This window comes from Schistocerca nitens, chromosome 3 (genome assembly GCF_023898315.1).
Source record: "Schistocerca nitens isolate TAMUIC-IGC-003100 chromosome 3, iqSchNite1.1, whole genome shotgun sequence".
Lineage (NCBI taxonomy): Eukaryota > Metazoa > Arthropoda > Insecta > Orthoptera > Acrididae > Schistocerca > Schistocerca nitens.
In genome coordinates this window covers 573,530,310-573,549,069 of record NC_064616.1, presented here as the reverse complement: position 1 = coordinate 573,549,069, position 18,760 = coordinate 573,530,310, and the positions used below count along the sequence as shown (strand labels likewise).

Genomic DNA, 18,760 nt, shown 5'->3' with positions numbered 1-18,760 from the left:
CGGCTGAGGTTCCAAGTCTGTTGTTGACGGTTTCTGAATGATATTTTTTTTCTGTTCGAATGATGTAGATTTGGGTACAAGTGTATCTTTTCCCCTCACTGGTACACTGACAAATGCATGCACTAGCACTTGAATCTGTGGCGGCGTTTCTGTAGAGGTATCACACTTGGCGACTGGTTTCTTAAGCGTCGATGCACAAGAAGCAGCAAACACTTGAGGTTGTGTAGCCTTGAACGCTCTTCTAGTTTCACCATAGGGTATGTGTCTCTTAACTTTCAACTCCAAAATTTTCCTTTCTTCATTATACACCCGACACATCTTGTTCCATACTGCATGATCCCTGTAGCAGTTTATACATTTCGGAGGAAGTGTACAAGAGTCAACTGATTCGCGACCTGAGCCTCCACAATTTTAACTTCTATCTCTCCAGTTACATGCTATAGTGATATGATTCCACACTTCAAGCATTAAGTTAGCTTGCGAACAAACTGTCAAACCTTAAGCCTGGAAGAATATATTCAGGTAATTCCAGGGTGTTGGACGTTAGAATAAATGTTGCAGTTCTGCACTTCTGTGACACTCATATTTTCCATTCTTCATATAGCTCCTCAAGGTCCATCTCCGTTATATAGGAGCAAGTCCTCACGCCTTTACAGTAGTTATGGGTGTTAAGCAACTCAGCCTCAACAGGGTAGTCACCTAAGCATAAGGTCTTGCATCCCATAAGCTTAAATACTTGGTTTGACATGGCAGTTTCAACTAGAAGTGTTCCATTACGAAATGAGTTGATGGCAGAAAAGGTTGGCGGAACTGGCCAGTAACCCCCACCCTCCCCCACAGATCGGGAAACCCGCGGTCACCATACTCGTGCTCAACCACTGCTGGTGGAGCTCCTTGGGAAAGAGACAGCCCGCCCTTCCGAAGTGGTGGACAAACTTCGTTGGGGTCCCTCCGCTGAGGCCTGTCCGGCTTGGGTGACCCTGCCAGTAACTACGCTACCGCCGGTATAGCTCTCAGCGTCAGTGAGACACAAAAACGCTCCCGCCCGGCACTAAAGCCGCCTACAACAAAGCGGTGTCCCCTGAGAGGATTGTCAGTAGAGTAGCAGAAACAGTAGAATGGGTTAGTCTGGAGAGATCAGTGACTTGGGACGTGAACTCTACTTATTTATTTCAACAGTCATTCACCTCATCAGCACCAAGGCTTCAGGTGGGGAAGCCAAGGCCCCCATTCTCTGAAACACATCACTTTCCACGGCCGCTCTTAACGATGGTCCCAGAGAAACGCCAAAATTTTTGTGTTCCGTCGCGAACATCTAAGGTGCCCATTTTAAGAAATGAGACATTTCTTCGAACCTCTCATTATTAAGTATTAAAGGTGCCACAGAAAGTGTGAACAGTTTGACAGAGTATTAAGTGTGAACATTTTAACAGGGCATTAAATATGGAGTATTGAGGGTAAAACAAAAGTAGTCTGAAGAGAATCTGAGGCACCTTTAAGAGCACAGTAAAACAAGAGTCCTCAACTGCTGCAGCACGTACAATGAGAGTTGACGCTATCTATCAGATTCCCTAGAATGATAACCATTATAAACCAAACATTTCTTAATGTCTTATTGTTATTCAGTTTTCACCAAAAATCTGCCTATAACATATGTATTCTACTCAACTGAATGAAAAGGTATCACTGTGTCATCGTTCAAAAACAGCACTAGCATCCGTATTACATTTAAGTAACTCTTGCAATTTCTTTTATACTACAAGAATTTCTTTCTTTTCAATTTTTGGCAGCATGCGAATTGCATAGACGATGGAGTCATTAAAATCGCCTTGTCGGCCGCAATGTCTTCTTCAAGAGTGAGGAACGGACCAGTCTTGAAAACACAGTCTCTTCTCACAGTAAATACCGACTCGTCCCGTTTCAACTTCAGAAATATGAAAGACCAATATCATCATCATCATTCTCTCGTTAAATTAGGAGAAAAGCAATTACTGTGCCGATTTTTTGAACTTCAGCGCCATGAAGATAACATCACAACAGACTGAAATTTGAGGTACATAATAGAGCACAAAGAACATACAGACAGAGGAAAGAAGGAAGACTAGGGTTTAACGTCCAGTTGACGACGAGGTCATTAGATATTGAGCAGAATCTCCGATTGGGGGGAAGGGTGTGTCCTTTTGAAAGGCCTTAAGATATAAGGGGCGATCAAAAAGTATCCGTTCGCAGACCGTACGTCTGGAATCGATATGCCAATCAGGTAAAATCGCAGTGAGCACTAAGGTAATCATTCCATCGGCGCAACAAGTTTAAGGTACTCTTTTGGAAAACACCGTGTCCTGCTGCACGAAGAAGTCCATAACAGTCTGCTGCAGATCCTCGTCCGACAGGAATCGTCGACCCATCAAGGCCTTTTTAAGGGACCGAAGTCGTAACAAGCGCATGCGGAGAGATCACATTTATAGGGCGGGTGCTCGAGTGTCCCGCACTTGACTTGGCGTAACTTCTGCCTAACGACATCTGCGACGTGGGGACGTTTGTTGTCATGAAGCAGCAGCACCCCTTGTCGCTGCTTTCCCGGACGTTTCGCCTTAATTGCACGCGCACCATTTCCAACGTTGGTTTTCGACAGACACACTGCCCCATACAGTCTTCGTTTTCCGATGAATGTTTACCGGTGTTCCCCCTTCGGCAGCCAAGAAAGGATGACAAAACGTTGGTCCTGTTTGGACGCATGTTTTAATAACGTCGTCGTAGTTCACATTTCCGCAGTTAGCGCACGCACATTACAAAGACACGAATGTCACACTAAGTCCGATGCATATACTGCACTACCGCTTGGAAGTCGTGCTGCGTTGCATATACGCCGGAGAAACGCCCTCAAAGAAACTTTTTGATCGTCCCCTTACGTTTTGGTTGATGTAAAATGCTGATCTAGATGAGTGGAGCGGAATTCAACCACTGTCCTTCCGACTGCAAATCAAGTGTTTTACTAAGGCGCCGAATAGCTTTGTGAGAGGAAGAATGCAAGGTAGATAGGGTAGAAATTCGTATATTATCGACTCCCTGATTATAGTGACGGCGCTATGGCTCAACAAGTAAAAAATACGTTTTTGCCTTTACGGATAACTTCTGCCAATCTCCAGCAGTCTTTATGGAAAACTGAAAACCTAGACCAGGATGGTGTGACAGCTATTTACGTCCCTCTTCCCCCCCCCCCCCCTCCATTCCAATCAACAACCCAAGTAATTTCCGACGTCTTAAACGTAGTGTTTTCTCACTCGGTGACACGAAAACTAGTAGTGATGCACCTGGGATTCGCATTACTGAGGAAATCCATTTCTGAATGGTCAACTGGAACAGAGCTACAGAACGGCCAGTAAGTGCGTCGCCGTCAGCGATCGGTAGGCTGTCAGATAGAAATAAATGCATTAAAGAGTTTTAATGAGTACTATTAACAGTACGTGGGTTCACAGTCATTATCGTCTCATGAACATGGAAGAGAAATGGACGGATAAAAAGAAGTCCAACAATGACTCACGAAACGTGATGTTCTACAGGGTTACTGGGATGACAATTATATCAATGCCATGAAGGTGGAGAAATTTTTATTTTCGAAAATTGATTGCAAAACGCTGGAGAAATGTCTGCGTCAATGGTGTGTCTGTCATCTTAGGTCTACAACCCTCGCACATAGTGTGGAACGAAAGGGTACCGACAGACTTCGAGGGATTGCAGCAGGTGTCTTTAAGGATAAACTGCGGATAAGATTCCTGTTCGAAAGCATCATCCAACAACGCTACAGAGTGTCAAAGTTAAAGAGATAACGTCTGCCGATAGACCACCGTTTTGACAGCAAACACACAATAGTGTAAAAACATGTCCGAAAGAACGGACACCACACATACATACAAACATTATTGTGGTCGTCGTCACCATGCACAACATTCGCTTTGGCATGTGCATATCTTGGCTTTTCCGAATTAGGCATGCTCTCAACACTTTCTTCCAATGATGAGAAGGTGCAGATTTCAGACTCAGAGTACAAATTCGACAATATGAAGTTTGCTTTGATCATCATAGTGCTTCAAGAGCCACTGTCTGAATTCCCTTGCCTTTCTCCGAACTGATAGTCAACTGACCTACGCAGTTACAGTGGGACTTAACTGTGTAACGAGGAATGCCAATCACAGTGCCACTTCCCCCCCCCCTCCCTCCTCCAAATACACAAAAAACCTTCCGATCTGTAGTCTGAGACACCCACGCAGCACCGAATTCCACGAATCTCTTTCCTTTAACGTCAGACCTCACACTGCCCGTCACGCCTCAACGGTGGCCTGAGTGTTCGCGACACACATCGCCGACTGGCCACATGTTGGCTATACGGAAACGAGTGCGCTGTCAACGTCCTCCAGCAGTTCGAAGCAACAAACTATTCACTCATGTCGGAACAGATTGACGGAAACACCATTCAAACACATTTGAATGACCTGTACAAACTAAATACAGCTCCTCATAACTTCATAAAGTACGGACAACTGCGTGTCAGAAATGAGAGTTTAGTGATATGATGTTTCATTTATCTGTAAAGCCAGTACATGTGGCATAAATGTCGATATTTCTGCAGTTATTCCTTTATGGCCTTCGCAGTTCATAAAATACGCGTTTAAAATCTCTCTCTTCTTTGGTCAAGACGCCGATAATGCCGCGTAACCTTGAGATAAAAACAATTACAGCAAGGTTAAAAAATCTCCCTGGCTAAATATTTAGAGTGCTTCTAGAACCGCTGAAAGAATACTGCAGGACTTTCCCACGCAGATTCGTTTCACATCTAAGCTGCCATGTCCCCAGCCTTCCTCTGTATTGGTCGTAGTAAATTCCAAGAAGGAAACAAAGCCTTCGGTAGTCATGGTATTTTCTGTATAATGCACTGCCTGACAAAAAAGTGAAACACTCAGAAGACATGGTTAGATGTCAATGTAACTTCGTACACCTGTACACCACAGGCAAGTATGGAAATGTTTATAGTTACAATTCTCAGCGTCAGGTAGAACGGGTACTAGAGCACGTTAGTGTTGTTTGTGTTTAGTGCTGTTGAAATGCCTCTGAGCACTATGAGACTTAACATCTGAGGTCATCAGTCCCCTAGAACTTAGAACTACTTAAACCTAACCAACCTAAGGACATCACACACATCCATGCCGAGGCAGGATTCGAACCTGCGACCGTAGCAGTCGCGCGGTTCCGGACTGAAGCGCCTAGAACCGCTCGATCACCACGGCCGGCTTAGTGCTGTTACCAGGCATGGTAGGGTATACAAGGGGCGTGAACAGCGTCAAATGTTGAGAGATCACGGAAGGACACGGAGAGGCATACTCGCGTGAGACGGCGTTATCAGCGCCTGAAAGAGGCCTCGTTGTGGATCTGAATTCGTCCTGCTGGTCGAATTGTGCACTATCCACAATTGTGGCGCATTCGGATGTGACAGTGGCCCGATGTTGGACTGTAGGCACTCTCTTCATCAAGATTCCCTCTGACCACCACAACCTGTCACCTGAGAAGAAGTAATGGGCTCCCTAAAACATTCCGTCTTGTTATCCCGCGCTACTAGTCGGAAATGGAATTACCGTCCCATGCTAAAGCTGCCTTTAATACCACAACACAAAAGGCTGCGTTTGGAGTGGTACCGTGACCAGGAAGCATGGCCTGTTGACGAATGGCGTTGCATTGTGTTCAACCGTTCACGGTTCTGCACTATCCTGGGTTATCATCGCCAGCGAGTATGGTAGTGACTGGAGAGGCAAAGTGGTGTTTGGCGTCACCGTGTGGGGAACCATCGAGTATGAGTTGAGATCACGGTTCGTAGCGATAGAGGGAACTCTGACGGCACAACGGTACGTCAACGGATATCCTAGGTCCTCCTGTGTTACCTCTTAAGCGACAGTATCGTGGTGCCATTTTTAGGACAATGCTCGGCCACCCATGGCACGAGACACTATAAACCGTCTGTGTGATCTTTATCATACGTTAATTACAAAGATATTAAGAAAATTCGATACATCCAGCTTTAATTACTACTGTAAATGTAACTGCCACACATGGCCCCGAAAAAGCAACGTAAATTATAACTGGAGGCCCATATAAGAAGAAAACTTGACGAAAGAAACTCTTTATAAATACTGACACAGGTAAATTTATCGCGGAAGAAAACGCAAATGACGTACCTTTTGGAGGAAAGAGTTCATCCATTTTGTGAAAGTCTTTTTCTGGATGGCAAGACGCTCCTCCTGCAGGGCGCGAATGCGGCCCTGCTCGAATTTGATAACGTCCTCCCGTTGCGTCATAGCGTTTCGTGGCGGGTCGTAGTCGTGCACATACTGGGCTGTAACAAAAGACACAGTTCCTCAGTTCACAGAATACATTAACATGCCCGATAAACATCACTTTCATGGCAAAAACGGAAGTTGCTGCACCTAGAAGTGTTACAATCGTTACCAAACAGTGATCACTGGAACCAACAGAAAACTCTTATAAATATCATTCAGCTCATTAACATCAACACAGAGCAGACTGTATGTGTTTTGTTCCAGTACAGGATGGTACGTTAACATCTCGATACCCAGCATATGATCGGAGAGGCAGTATGTCAGTAGAGTCATTAACGCCTCATATAGCAAATTAAGAATCTTGGACTTAAAAAAATAACACAGACTGCGTATCGAATTACTGTATGAGCAGCTGTAAAGCACCGAAGGTACGACGAAAAGTTGATATCGTCTTTTTAAAAAAAAGTTATTCGTTTAAAAAATGGCTCTGAGCACTATGGGACTTATCATCTATGGTCATCAGCCCCTAGAACTTAGAACTACTTAAACCTAACTAACCTAAGGAGATCACAAAACACCCAGTCATCACGAGGCAGAGAAAATCCCTGACCCCGCCGGGAATCGAACCCGGGAACCCGGGCGTGGGAAGCGAGAACGCTACCGCACGACCACGAGCTGCGGACTATTCGTTTAAACAGTAGGGTCTTAGTTTATAGCACCTGTTCTTTGTTCATCAATCACGTGTTCGTCCACGATTACAAAACGCCAGTATAACAGCACTAAATTCGGGAACAGTTCTACATTTAGAGCAGAGTACATAATATGACATATATTACGTACTTTGATTTTTACTTTTCACGTCAAATTTATGTTTTCAAAAATAACACATTTTCAGTGGGGGGGAAGAGGGGCGGGGGGAAGAGGGAGAGGGAGAGGGGGAGGGAGGGAGGGCGCAACACCCAGTTCCCTGTTTCCTCTCGTTCTGAATTAGATCCATACCAAAATGTCCGGCCATATTTACACGACAAAGTACATATACTTTTACTCTCAGACCAACGAGATATCTTAGTCTGATGTACTGCTATCCAGATAAAGGCAAACCTCTATTTCCTCTCCACCTGTTGCGTTTTTCATAATTTCTTCTCGTCACATAGAGAGCATGTACCTGCTAGTTCGCAAAGTTCTCCGAAACTACTGATTTGAGGCCCGTGGCTGGAGTCTGAAGCACCATGAACAACGAGATCGTTTGAGACGGAGCAGAAGCTTGGGACAGGAATTCGGTCGGGCTCTTCAAAGGCACCATACCGCTCTTTGCCTTCTTAACGGCTTCCATGCAAAACCTAAATCTGGTGATTTAAACTTCCATCTTATAAAATGCCAGTGGGCACGGATACTCTCCACAACAACTAAATACTACGGTGTTTCGGTTCGCATCTTCCAATTTAAGTACAAAACGACATGCGCATTAATATATGAGAGTGTGGCCCGATCAGCATCAGGGACCTACCAGGCTTACAGGAGATGTGATTAGTAATGTAAAGAGAATATCATATAAATATAAATGATGAAAGCTGCTAAGCTTTACTGAAAACAAACCTTGTTCCAGCGGAAGAATGAACATTGGCACGTAATTATACGTTTTAATCATTTATAACCATATATCATCTAAACCATCTGTTTCCTGATGTCTCCCATCCATCTATTAATAGGTTTTTGTCGTCCCCGTTGCCGCCGCCGTCGTTTCATTGAGGGTAATGACATGCGACACTGCAGATGGTAATCCATTCGTTCAAATGATGATAATCTCGGCGGGCCCCTTAGCCAAGAAAAGAGGATATGTGTCGGTACCGGGTTCTTTTCGTTCCATAGTGATCCATAAAATCAAACACGCCTACGCTGCAAAGAACCCGATCGTAGTGATCCACGTAATTCATACACACTTCGTAATATGTCGGAGGAAGGCAATGGCCAACTACATTCACCAGGACCTTATCCAAGATAGTGACGTGGGATTTCGGTATTTTCCACAACGCTAATTGATGAGTAAGGGACTGACTTTCAACTCCGTTCTTTCCAGGCGTTCAATTTTGACCACAAATCGAATGGCTGTAGGCTATATATCATTTCCGATAATCGTTTGTTTTCATGATCTGTTGTGGTAACCGAGTTTTTAACTCATTATACGAACTTCACAACGTATTATAGATTTCTTAGTACACAATTACTATGGTCTCTTGTTGGTCGTAACAGAGGCATTCTGACCGATGGGATGTGACCACCATCCAGCATAAGCACTTTTTACCACCACCACCACCACCACCACCACCACCATTATTATTATTATTATTATTATTATTATTCTTTCTTTCTTTTCTCAGACGTTATGTCTGGTCAAAAATGGAAAGTGACGCGGACCTTGATCAAGCGTCACTTCCTTTTAACTGTACGGTATATGTTACATTGTATTTAGGAACTTTCGGGTAACTGAACATGTATCAATAATTACGGATTTCTGTAGTTGTATATATAAGTTTGAATGTAGCTGTATTGCGTTGATGTACTGGTGGATATTGTGTGGTATGACTCCTGTAGTTGATAGTATAATTGGTATAAGTCAACTTTATCCTGATGCCACATGTCCTTGACTTCCTCAGCCAGTTGGATGTATTTTTCAATTTTTTCTCCTGTTTTCTTTTGTATATTTGTTGTATTGGGTATGGAAATTTCGATTAGTTGTGTTAATTTCTTCTTTTTACTGGTGAATATGATGTCAGGTTTGTTATTTCGTGTTGTTTTATCTGTTATAATGGTTCTGTTCCAGTATAATTTGTATTCATCATTCTACAGTACATTTTGTGGTGCATACTTGTATGTGGGAACGTGTTGTTTTATAAGTTTATGTTGTAACGCAAGCTGTTGATGTATTATTTTTGCTACATTGTCATGTCTTCTGGGGTATTCTGTATTTGCTAGTATTGTACATCCGCTTGTGATGTGATCTACTGTTTCTATTTGTTGTTTGCACAGTCTGCATTTATCTGTTGTGGTATTGGGATCTTTAATAATATGCTTACTGTAATATCTGGTGTTTATTGTTTGATCCTGTATTGCAATCATGAATCCTTCCGTCTCACTGTATATATTGCCTTTTCTTAGCCATGTGTTGGATGCGTCTTGATCGATGTGTGGCTGTGTTAGATGATACGGGTGCTTGCCATGTAGTGCCTTCCCCTTCCAATTTACTGTCTTCGTATTTGTTGATGTTATGTGATCTAAAGGGTTGTAGAAGTGGTTATGAAATTGCAGTGGTGTAGCCGATGTATTTATATGAGTGATTGCTTTGTGTATTTTGCTAGTTTCTGCTCGTTCTAGAAAGAATTTTCTTAAATTGTGTACCTGTCCGTAATGTAGGTTTTTTATGTCGATAAATCCCCTTCCTCCTCCCTTTCTGCTTAATGTGAATATTTCTGTTGCTGAATGTATGTGATGTATTCTATATTTGTGGCATTGTGAACGTGTAAGTGTATTTAGTGCTTCTAGGTCTGTGTTACTCCATTTCACTACTCCAAATGAGTAGGTCAATATTGGTATAGCATAAGTATTTATAGCTTTTGTCTTGTTTCTTGCTGTCAATTCTGTTTTCAGTATTTTTGTTAGCCTTTGTCTATATTTTTCTTTTAGTTCTTCTTTAATATTTGTATTATCTATTCCTATTTTTTGTCTGTATCCTAGATATTTATGGGCATCTGTTTTTTCCATCGCTTCTATGGAGTCACTGTGGTTATTCAATATGTAATCTTCTTGTTTAGTGTGTTTTCCCTTGACTATGCTATGTTTCTTACATTTGTCTGTTCCAAAAGCCATATTTATATCATTGCTGAATACTTCTGTTATCTTTAGTAATTGGTTGAGTTGTTGATTGGTTGCTGCCAGTAGTTTTAGATCATCCATGTATAGCAAATGTGTGATTTTGTGTGGGTATGTTCCAGTAATATTATATCCATAATTTGTATTATTTAGCATGTTGGATAGTGGGTTCAGAGCAAGACAGAACCAGAAAGGACTTAATGAGTCTCCTTGGTATATTCCACGCTTAATCTGTATTGGCTGTGATGTGATATTATCTGAATTTGTTTGGATATTAAGTGTGGTTTTCCAGTTTTTCATTACTATGTTTAGAAACTGTATCAATTTAGGATCTACTTTGTATATTTCCAATATCTGTAGTAACCATGAGTGGGGTACACTATCAAAAGCTTTTTGGTAATCAATGTATGCCTAGTGTAGCGACCTTTGTTTAGTTTTAGCTTGATATGTCACCTCTGCATCTATTATCAGTTGCTCTTTACATCCTCGTGCTCCTTTGCAACAGCCTTATTGTTCTTCATTTATAATTTTGTTCTGTGTTGTATGTGTCATTAATTTCTGTGTAATGACTGAAGTTAATATTTTTGTATATTGTTGGTAGGCATGTTAAGGGGCGATATTTAGCTGGGTTTGCTGTGCCTGCTTGATCTTTAGGTTTCAGATAAGTCATTCCTTGTGTAAGTGTATCAAGGACTGTGTATGGGTCTGCAATGTAACTGTTAAATAATTTAGTTAGATGTGAATGTGTTGAGGTGAACTTCTTTAGCCAGAAATTTGCTATTTTATCTTTTCCAGGGGCTTTCCAATTGTGAGTAGAATTAATTGCTTGGGTGACTTCATGTTGCAAAATTATCACTTCAGGCATTTGTGGTATCATCTTGTATGTGTCTGTTTCTGCTTGTATCCACCGTGCATGCCTGTTATGTTGTACTTGGTTTGACCATATGTTGCTCCAGAAGTGTTCCATGCCTGTTATGTTTGGTGGATTGTCTATTTTAATGTGTGTGTTATCTATTGTCTGGTAAAATTTCTTTTGGTTTGTGTTGAATGTTTGGTTTTGTTTCCTTCTATTTTCACTTTTTTTGTATCTTCTAAGTCGTTTGGCCAATGCTTGTAATTTCTGCTTCTTTTCATCTAATTGCTCTATCGCTTCTTGTTGTGAGATTTTACCTAACCTTTTTCGTTTTTTTTCTGACATTTCATTTCTTATAAATTGTGTTAGCTGTCCGATGTCTTTTCTCAGTTTTTCTATTCTGATCTGTAGCCTGTGTTGCCATGCTGGTTTGGGGGTTTCTTCTGTGTGTTGGTTGGTTCTGATCTCTGCCTAGTGTGTATATTTAGTGTAGTGAGTGCTCCTATATAAACCAGTAATTGTAACTCTTCCATAGTTGTGTTTTCATTTATTTTGTTGTATATGATTGTGTTGATAGTTTTTATTGTTGTTTCGACTTGTGGGTTATTTGGCGGTCTGTGCAAGAATGGTCTAATGTCTGTATTTGTGTCTTTGTATTCTATATATGTCAGCTGAAATTTTTCTTCTATATCTAACATGTGTGTCACTTCGTGTTCTATTTGTGCTTGTTCTGGTGGCTGTCTTAAGATTTCGTTTTCCTCTGATGGTTTAATCAATGCGTGTTGTTCTTTGTTTGTTTGCTCTCGAATGTTTGAGTCCATTACTGTATTTTCTTCTTCTTCTGATTGCACATTATTTTGTTCCAGTATTCGTTGTACTTGTTGTTTGATGTTTTATAATTCTGACTGGCGTATCCTGTTATTTTTTATTACTACACGGATCTGATCAGCTAGTCGTTGTTCTGTTAAAAATTTTAATTCTGGGTATCTGGTAATAAATATTGTGTATACTTGTGATCTGCATCCAGTTGTGTTGGTTCCTAGGTTTGTTCCTAGGTTTGTTCCTTGGTAATAACAGTACATGAGGTGTCGATTAACTTCATCTGACCATCTCATCCTCAGCCTTTGTTTTCCTTCTAGGGTGGTTGTAGGAAGCATATCCTGCAAAACACCTCTATTTGGATTTAAATCATTTTCCAGTTGGCTAGCAGTGTCGTTACCATTGTGGGCGGGCATAGGGTTCAAGCGTCGTCCCCGACAATGACGGCGCTTGTCCGAGGCTTCTTTAGTTCTGTCCTGAACCAACTAATCACACTAAAAGGGGGGTTAGCCCTATTAGTGGTTTGTTCTTTTCGTCACCTTTTACGACTGGCAGAACATACCGGAGGCCTATTCTTTTCCCGGGCCTCCACGGGATTTATTAAAACCGTTCTGACAGCAACTCAGGAAAGTGTGTGTTTTGCTAAATTTATTTGAAGTTGTGCAGAGTGTTTGTGGTCTTACTTTCTAAAGTTACCACGAATCATCTCGACTATGTAATAGAACGTTTGTTCTAAGAGTTATAAGATGAACAGACCAGTGCAATTATTATTATTATTATTATTATTATTATTATTATTATTATTATTATTTACACACTCATTGATTTTTGCCAATTGTGTTTATTTGTTTCTAAATAGTTTTCTTTATTTCATTACATAATTTTTGTATGTACGACCAACTGTATTTTATTTATCAACTGTCGAATCTTGTGTGACATTTGATTTCGTTTGATCATCTTGTTATCTCCGACATATACCGCACTTTATATCGAAATCTTTCATTCTTTCATTCTAAAGTTTCTTCGTTTGTGTGTCTTGAATTTGTGATACAATTCGCAGTTTATACTTGAAATCTTCGAATTATTGAATCCGAATCTGTCTTAATGCGATCCATCCTTCATAGTTTTGTATCTTGTTTTGTTGTAAATATTACTCTCTTGCTGTCAGAACGGTTTTAATAGAACATAATTCAATTCTTTTGGGTCTTTTTCAAGTCCATTTTATTTTCCGCTTTTGTTTGAATTTATTCATACTGAATATTTCGTTCTTCGAAGATGAACAGACCAGTGCAATTTTAGTAATAAAAACTTCTCGCAACAAGGAAAACGTTCCAAAGTCCATGAGCGTTGGCTATATCTCAGACACACCACCTGACTACCTTCAGTTCATTACTTTAATACTTTCTCCAACCCTTACGCTGCGGTCACTGTGGCACCGACAACAGTCGCCAGACGCTGTCGCCAGAGGTCGCCCGGCAACATAGGCAGATCGCTTGTTTACAGTGCGTATGATCTCCGACAGTTTTTGGCAGGATCAAGGTTAGAATCCATTCTAACCTCCTTGGGAGAGGGATAGACGCCGCGACGCCTTTATGCTTAGAGACGAGTGCTGTATTGCGGCTTTTGCTATTAAAAGGACGCCGAATCCATGTGAATGAACTATATCTTTCTTGAAAAGAATGCGGCGAATACTGCACGCTCTTTCCTGAGTTATTGGAATGACTATAAAAGTTTTACGAATGTGTGATATGAGAGGACAAACAGCCGGCCGAAGTGGCCGTGCGGTTAAAGGCGCTGCAGTCTGGAACCGCAAGACCGCTACGGTCGCAGGTTCGAATCCTGCCTCGGGCATGGATGTTTGTGATGTCCTTAGGTTAGTTAGGTTTAACTAGTTCTAAGTTCTAGGGGACTAATGACCTCAGCAGTTGAGTCCCATAGTGCTCAGAGCCATTTGAACCATTTAGAGGACAAACGTTCTATTACATAGTCGAGATGATTCGTGGTAACTTTAGAAAGTAAGACCACAAACACTCTGCACAACTTCAAATAAATTTAGCAAAACACACACCTTCAATAAATGGCGTTCAGCACCTGTCTCCAAGACAAACATGAATTTTAGAATATATATCCACCTCATAACGGAACCATCGCCCTACTGGCATAAAAAGACCAGTAAAAAGGAATAATAATTATTCGTAAACAGTTAATGCACACCTACAAAAACCCAAAAAAGATCCACTGCAGTAACTAAGAATCAAAACTGACATACGCCATTTTTCTCAGTCGCACACACAATTTTTTGAGGTTATAATCTAGGCGTAAAATTTATGATACAAATTTTGTCTGTGTTGGCAGATGACATGCGGCATTAAGTGTAGATATGAGGCTGAAATGGCTAGAAAACCACAGAACATGAATAATTCATACAAGGTAAATTCAGTTCATTATTGTTAAATTTTTAAGTTATTCGTAACTTCCTGTTTCCAATAAAGATGCGATTTCAGACCACAGATTCCGAGACACATCCATGTTATATTTCTCATCCTCAGGATGCCATAAACTCCTCCTTTCTTGTACTTAACTTAGAAATTTCTCACGTAGCCCAGCTCGACCGAAGATAACAAACTGATACGAATTGCATCGACCGTCTTCCGAAGTCTGTTCTTTCGGGCGTTGATATAGACCGCACACGTACTAACGTATTGGTTTGAAAAGATCGCGCAGCTTCGGTCGATGTCGGTCGTCGGCGGAATACCTCGATGTCGGTGACCTCAAGACTTCAAGATGCTCACACGAGGCAATAGCAACACAACCCACGTCGTGATTAATTAAAATTAGTGTTAAACAAGTGTTCGAACACTGTCATAAAACTTTCAGAATAATGTAGGTTAAACATTACTGAATGGATTTTGCTGGCATAATTTATGTCACTGCATCATCATTTCCCCCCACCCCCCCCCCCCCACCCCTTTCTACCACCAGCCCCAAATCAATCGATCAGTTCATTTTAATGAATCTAATTCAACTGGCATAGATTCCTTGTAGCAGGATAAGCCATGACACCATCTACAACATTCGCTAGTGAGGCTATCTGAGAGGATCTTCGGCATTAGTGTTCAGAAATCATAGGTGGAAACATATGTGACAACGAAAGTTGGATCCGTGCTCTGACAGCTTAACGATTAAGGTGGCTGCTCATGAACAGCAGGAAAGTCGTGTTCAAGTCCTGGTCTGGCATACATTTTTCGTTAGTCAAGACATATTCATTACATGTCGTCTTCAGCATTTCTGATCGATTTTCGCTGATATAATTCCTTATAAGTGCATCTTAATCTATTTCATTCCCATCACACAGACATTTCCTTTCAGTGATTATAGTTCAGTCCCATGTACGATACGCAACAGGGTCCAGTGCTAAACCTCGGAACAGCAAAGCCTACAGCAGTACAAGACCTGTTCGCCTACAGAACATGCACAGGCCGATGTTTTCGTTTAGTTATGGTGATTCAGTTCCAGTTGGTCTGTTTCCTTCGGTACAAAGTAAAGCGGATCGTTTGGAAAGTTGTGGATATTTACTGTCGACGCTAGCTGCAATGAACGTCCCAAAACATAGGGAAAATGTACCCGAGAGTGCGCAGTCCCAAAGAGCGCGCAGCTTGTGTTCCTTACAGTTGACTAAACTCGTCAGCTCGTCACTGACGTAGTTGTGTTGAGACTGATGTCAGAAACACCTCGTAGAAGTTGTTTGAAGAAATCCCGTGTTTCCGAAGTGAGACCGGTAAGAATCACTTTTCAGCTTTCTTGGTGTAGCTCTGGTAATGTGTTGCATAAGTTATACGCAGAATATACGAGCAATAGACTTTAATTCTTAATTGCATTTTGAAAGGCTGGCTTGGAAACTACCATACTGCATCCACATGTTTTGCAAATGTGACGTGTGCTGCCATCTGTTGACTTTGGTTGGATCCATTGTTTCTGTATGAAAGAGTGCGCATATAACGTCGCCAAAGAGTACGAGCTTTCTGTTTCGGATTGGTTGATTTGGGGGAGGGGACCGAACAGAGAGGTCATCGGTCCCATCGGATTAGGGAAGGAAGTCGGCCGTAACCTTTTAAAGGAACCATCCCGGCGACTTGGGAATATCACGGAAAACCTAAATCAGGGTGACCGGACGCGGGTATGAACCGTTGTCCTTCCGAATGCGAGTCCAGTGTGCTAGCCACTGCGCTACCTCTCTCGGTCTCTCTTTAGGGCACAACTGCAAATTTGCGTTGTGAAGTTCGAAGGATAAGTATCGTTTCTGAATGACTTCAACTTAAGTACGAAAATCAGACAGGAGACTCATCTAAACTAAAGAGCTGCTCAATGAGAACAGACAACGAATTGTAAATGAACACAACAATGATTGCCGCTGCTCTTGGTACGAAGGAGACTGCTTTAAGGAAAAGACTGAAAGCTGTGAGTAGAGAACATAGATTTTGACGTTTCCAGAGGACTGGATCCAGTGCATTGACTATGGGAGATGGTGCTACGAACAGTGCTCTTCATTTGAGGGTGATTTTGCGTTTTGTGACATTTGCTAAATACGTACTCTTTGGGCATGTCTTGCGTATTCTTAGGCGCAGGCGAACGAAAGAGTGTCCATTTCCCTTTTTTTTTGTATTTTTGAAAAGTTCGATGAAAGCATTACCTCCCTCCTGCTGTAGTTTTCTGAACATGTAGATTTTATGTTAATAAATATAAACCTAAAATGATTTTGTTTTCCTATTGATAATAACCCAGATATCTACGTTTATTCCTTAACTGCGCTGTCTTAGGCATGGTTCCCCTACACTTATTTGTTCGCCATCGGGAAGTTTGCCTGAGCTAATACACACAGAACTATAACACGAGGAGACAGAGTATGGAAGGTCGTACATGTAGCTACGCTACATTTGGCACAGGTCTTAGCTTCACATCAACTATTCGCAGTTACGTGCTATTCCCTGAAGAAGATAAACCAGCTATACATCACTATAATTGGTCTTAAATTTCTTTTACTCCATAGCACGCAAACAAAACAAGATTTTTCCAGTGTTTTAGTTCTGTATAAATGGCTAGATTGTGGCCACAACCACTACAGTAATGACGGGTGGAGGCTGCAAAGGGGCCGGGGGGGGGGGGGGGGGGGGGGATGGCCGCGTCTGTACTCAGCGATTACGCACGAAGGCCGAACAAACATCAATGAGCTTTACAAATGTCGCCAGAACGCTAGTGCCGTAGTAACACAGGTTGACCTTCCTTATCTCTCCCTGATCCATTCAAATAGAAACACGTGTAAACTAGAACTTTCCAGCTGGTTATTTGTGTATCTACCGGTCAAGAAAGATGTCGATGGGCTAGATAAAAAAGATAGAACTTTGTATCTGCAGTAGGGAGAGGCCGATTCTTCTGGCTTCAATGTTGGCACAATTGAGCATGTATTCCCTATGAATTCCGTTTGCCGGCCGGTGTGGCCGTGCGGTTCCAGGCGCTTCAGTCTGGAACAGCGTGACCGCTACGGTCGCAGGTTCGAATTCTGCCTCGGGCATGGATGTCTGTGATGTCCTTAGGTTAGTTAGGTTTAAGTAGTTCTAAATTCTAGGGGACTGATGACCACAGATGTTAAGTCCGATAGTGCTCAGAGCCATTTTTTTTTTAAATTCCGTTTCCATAGACTTCTCAGTGAGTCGACTTAAACCATAACAACATAAATTATCATCTGACCCATTCGATCATCAGAAGAAGGCCACGGCGTAAAATGAAAGACTGTTTTACTCCTTATACTGCTGGGCAACTCTTCAGTCCGTAGTAGCGTATTTAAACACCATTTCTCTACTCTTTGTATACTCATCAGGATACCTATTTCGAACAACTTAAAAAATTTACGGTCACTGGGTACGAAGAATGGGCAGGTAACCAATCATGGCCTTGTTGAAGAAACCATCACAGTATTTGCAGTAAGACTTAAGAAAACAGCAAGAGGAAGTCGGAATGCTAGACGGTGTCCCCAATGCCGTGAGTGCGCCACCCTATTTCTCTGTACTTTCCTCGAAGCGTTCGAAGTATAAATACAAGTCTAGAATCGCTGCACTAGTTGCGTGGGAATTCCAGTTTGATAAAAACAAAAAGGACTGTCTCCAAGCTATGAATACATTAAGTTAAAACATGACGGGGGGCAGCAATTTTTCCATTGAACACTACATTGAGTTGTTATTGAATTTCATTGTCATTTATCGAGGCCATACCTTATTTTTTAAGGTAAGAGCAGGAGTTCACGTCACCCAAAATGACGCTTAGTGGCGAGAAAGGGCCAAAAGTCTGCCAGCGAACGATTCTATCAGCGGAATTACATAACAAAAAATCGAAACGCAATGAAACTGGAGGAGCTGAGTTGCTAGTGAAATACGAGTATCGATTACAATGGAGCATTGACGTATTCAAGAGCTATTTATAAGATGAGAAAAACAATCTAAAATTGATATATTAGCTCCCTCTATAAAGACATACTATCAGAAAGGTAAGTACGCGGAATCCAGTCAAGGCTACTTTATCAAAGGATTGAGGATGTCCAGGTCGTGAAGTGAAACAGTTCCCCCCGCCTACGACTCCAGTATTTAATGACTGCAATACTTTTCTCTGCAAAACTGGAGGTTAGGTTTTACCGTCCCTCTGACATCGATTCAGCAGAGACGAAATAATAGCTGGCGCTGCATACGAAAGAGAAAAGGAAACATTTGTGACCTTGTCGGAGTCATTTCGGCATTCATCTCAACCGATTGAGTGAAACCACTAAGAACTTACGTCGAGATGGCTTGACCTTTGAACTATGTTCCACTCAACAACAAATCCAGTATCTTAACCAATGCACAATATC

At 41.7% G+C, this 18,760-nt stretch overlaps 1 protein-coding gene across 1 annotated transcript in view; it reads right to left on the bottom strand.

The window, feature by feature from the left end:
* Window positions 1-18,760, bottom strand: part of LOC126248484 (spectrin beta chain, non-erythrocytic 1) — a 294,125-nt gene that overhangs the window by 230,886 nt on the left and 44,479 nt on the right. The window contains exon 2 of the mRNA XM_049949503.1: window positions 6,225-6,382. Coding sequence (XP_049805460.1) covers window positions 6,225-6,382 — 158 coding nt within the window. The remainder of the gene's footprint in view (window positions 1-6,224; window positions 6,383-18,760) is intronic.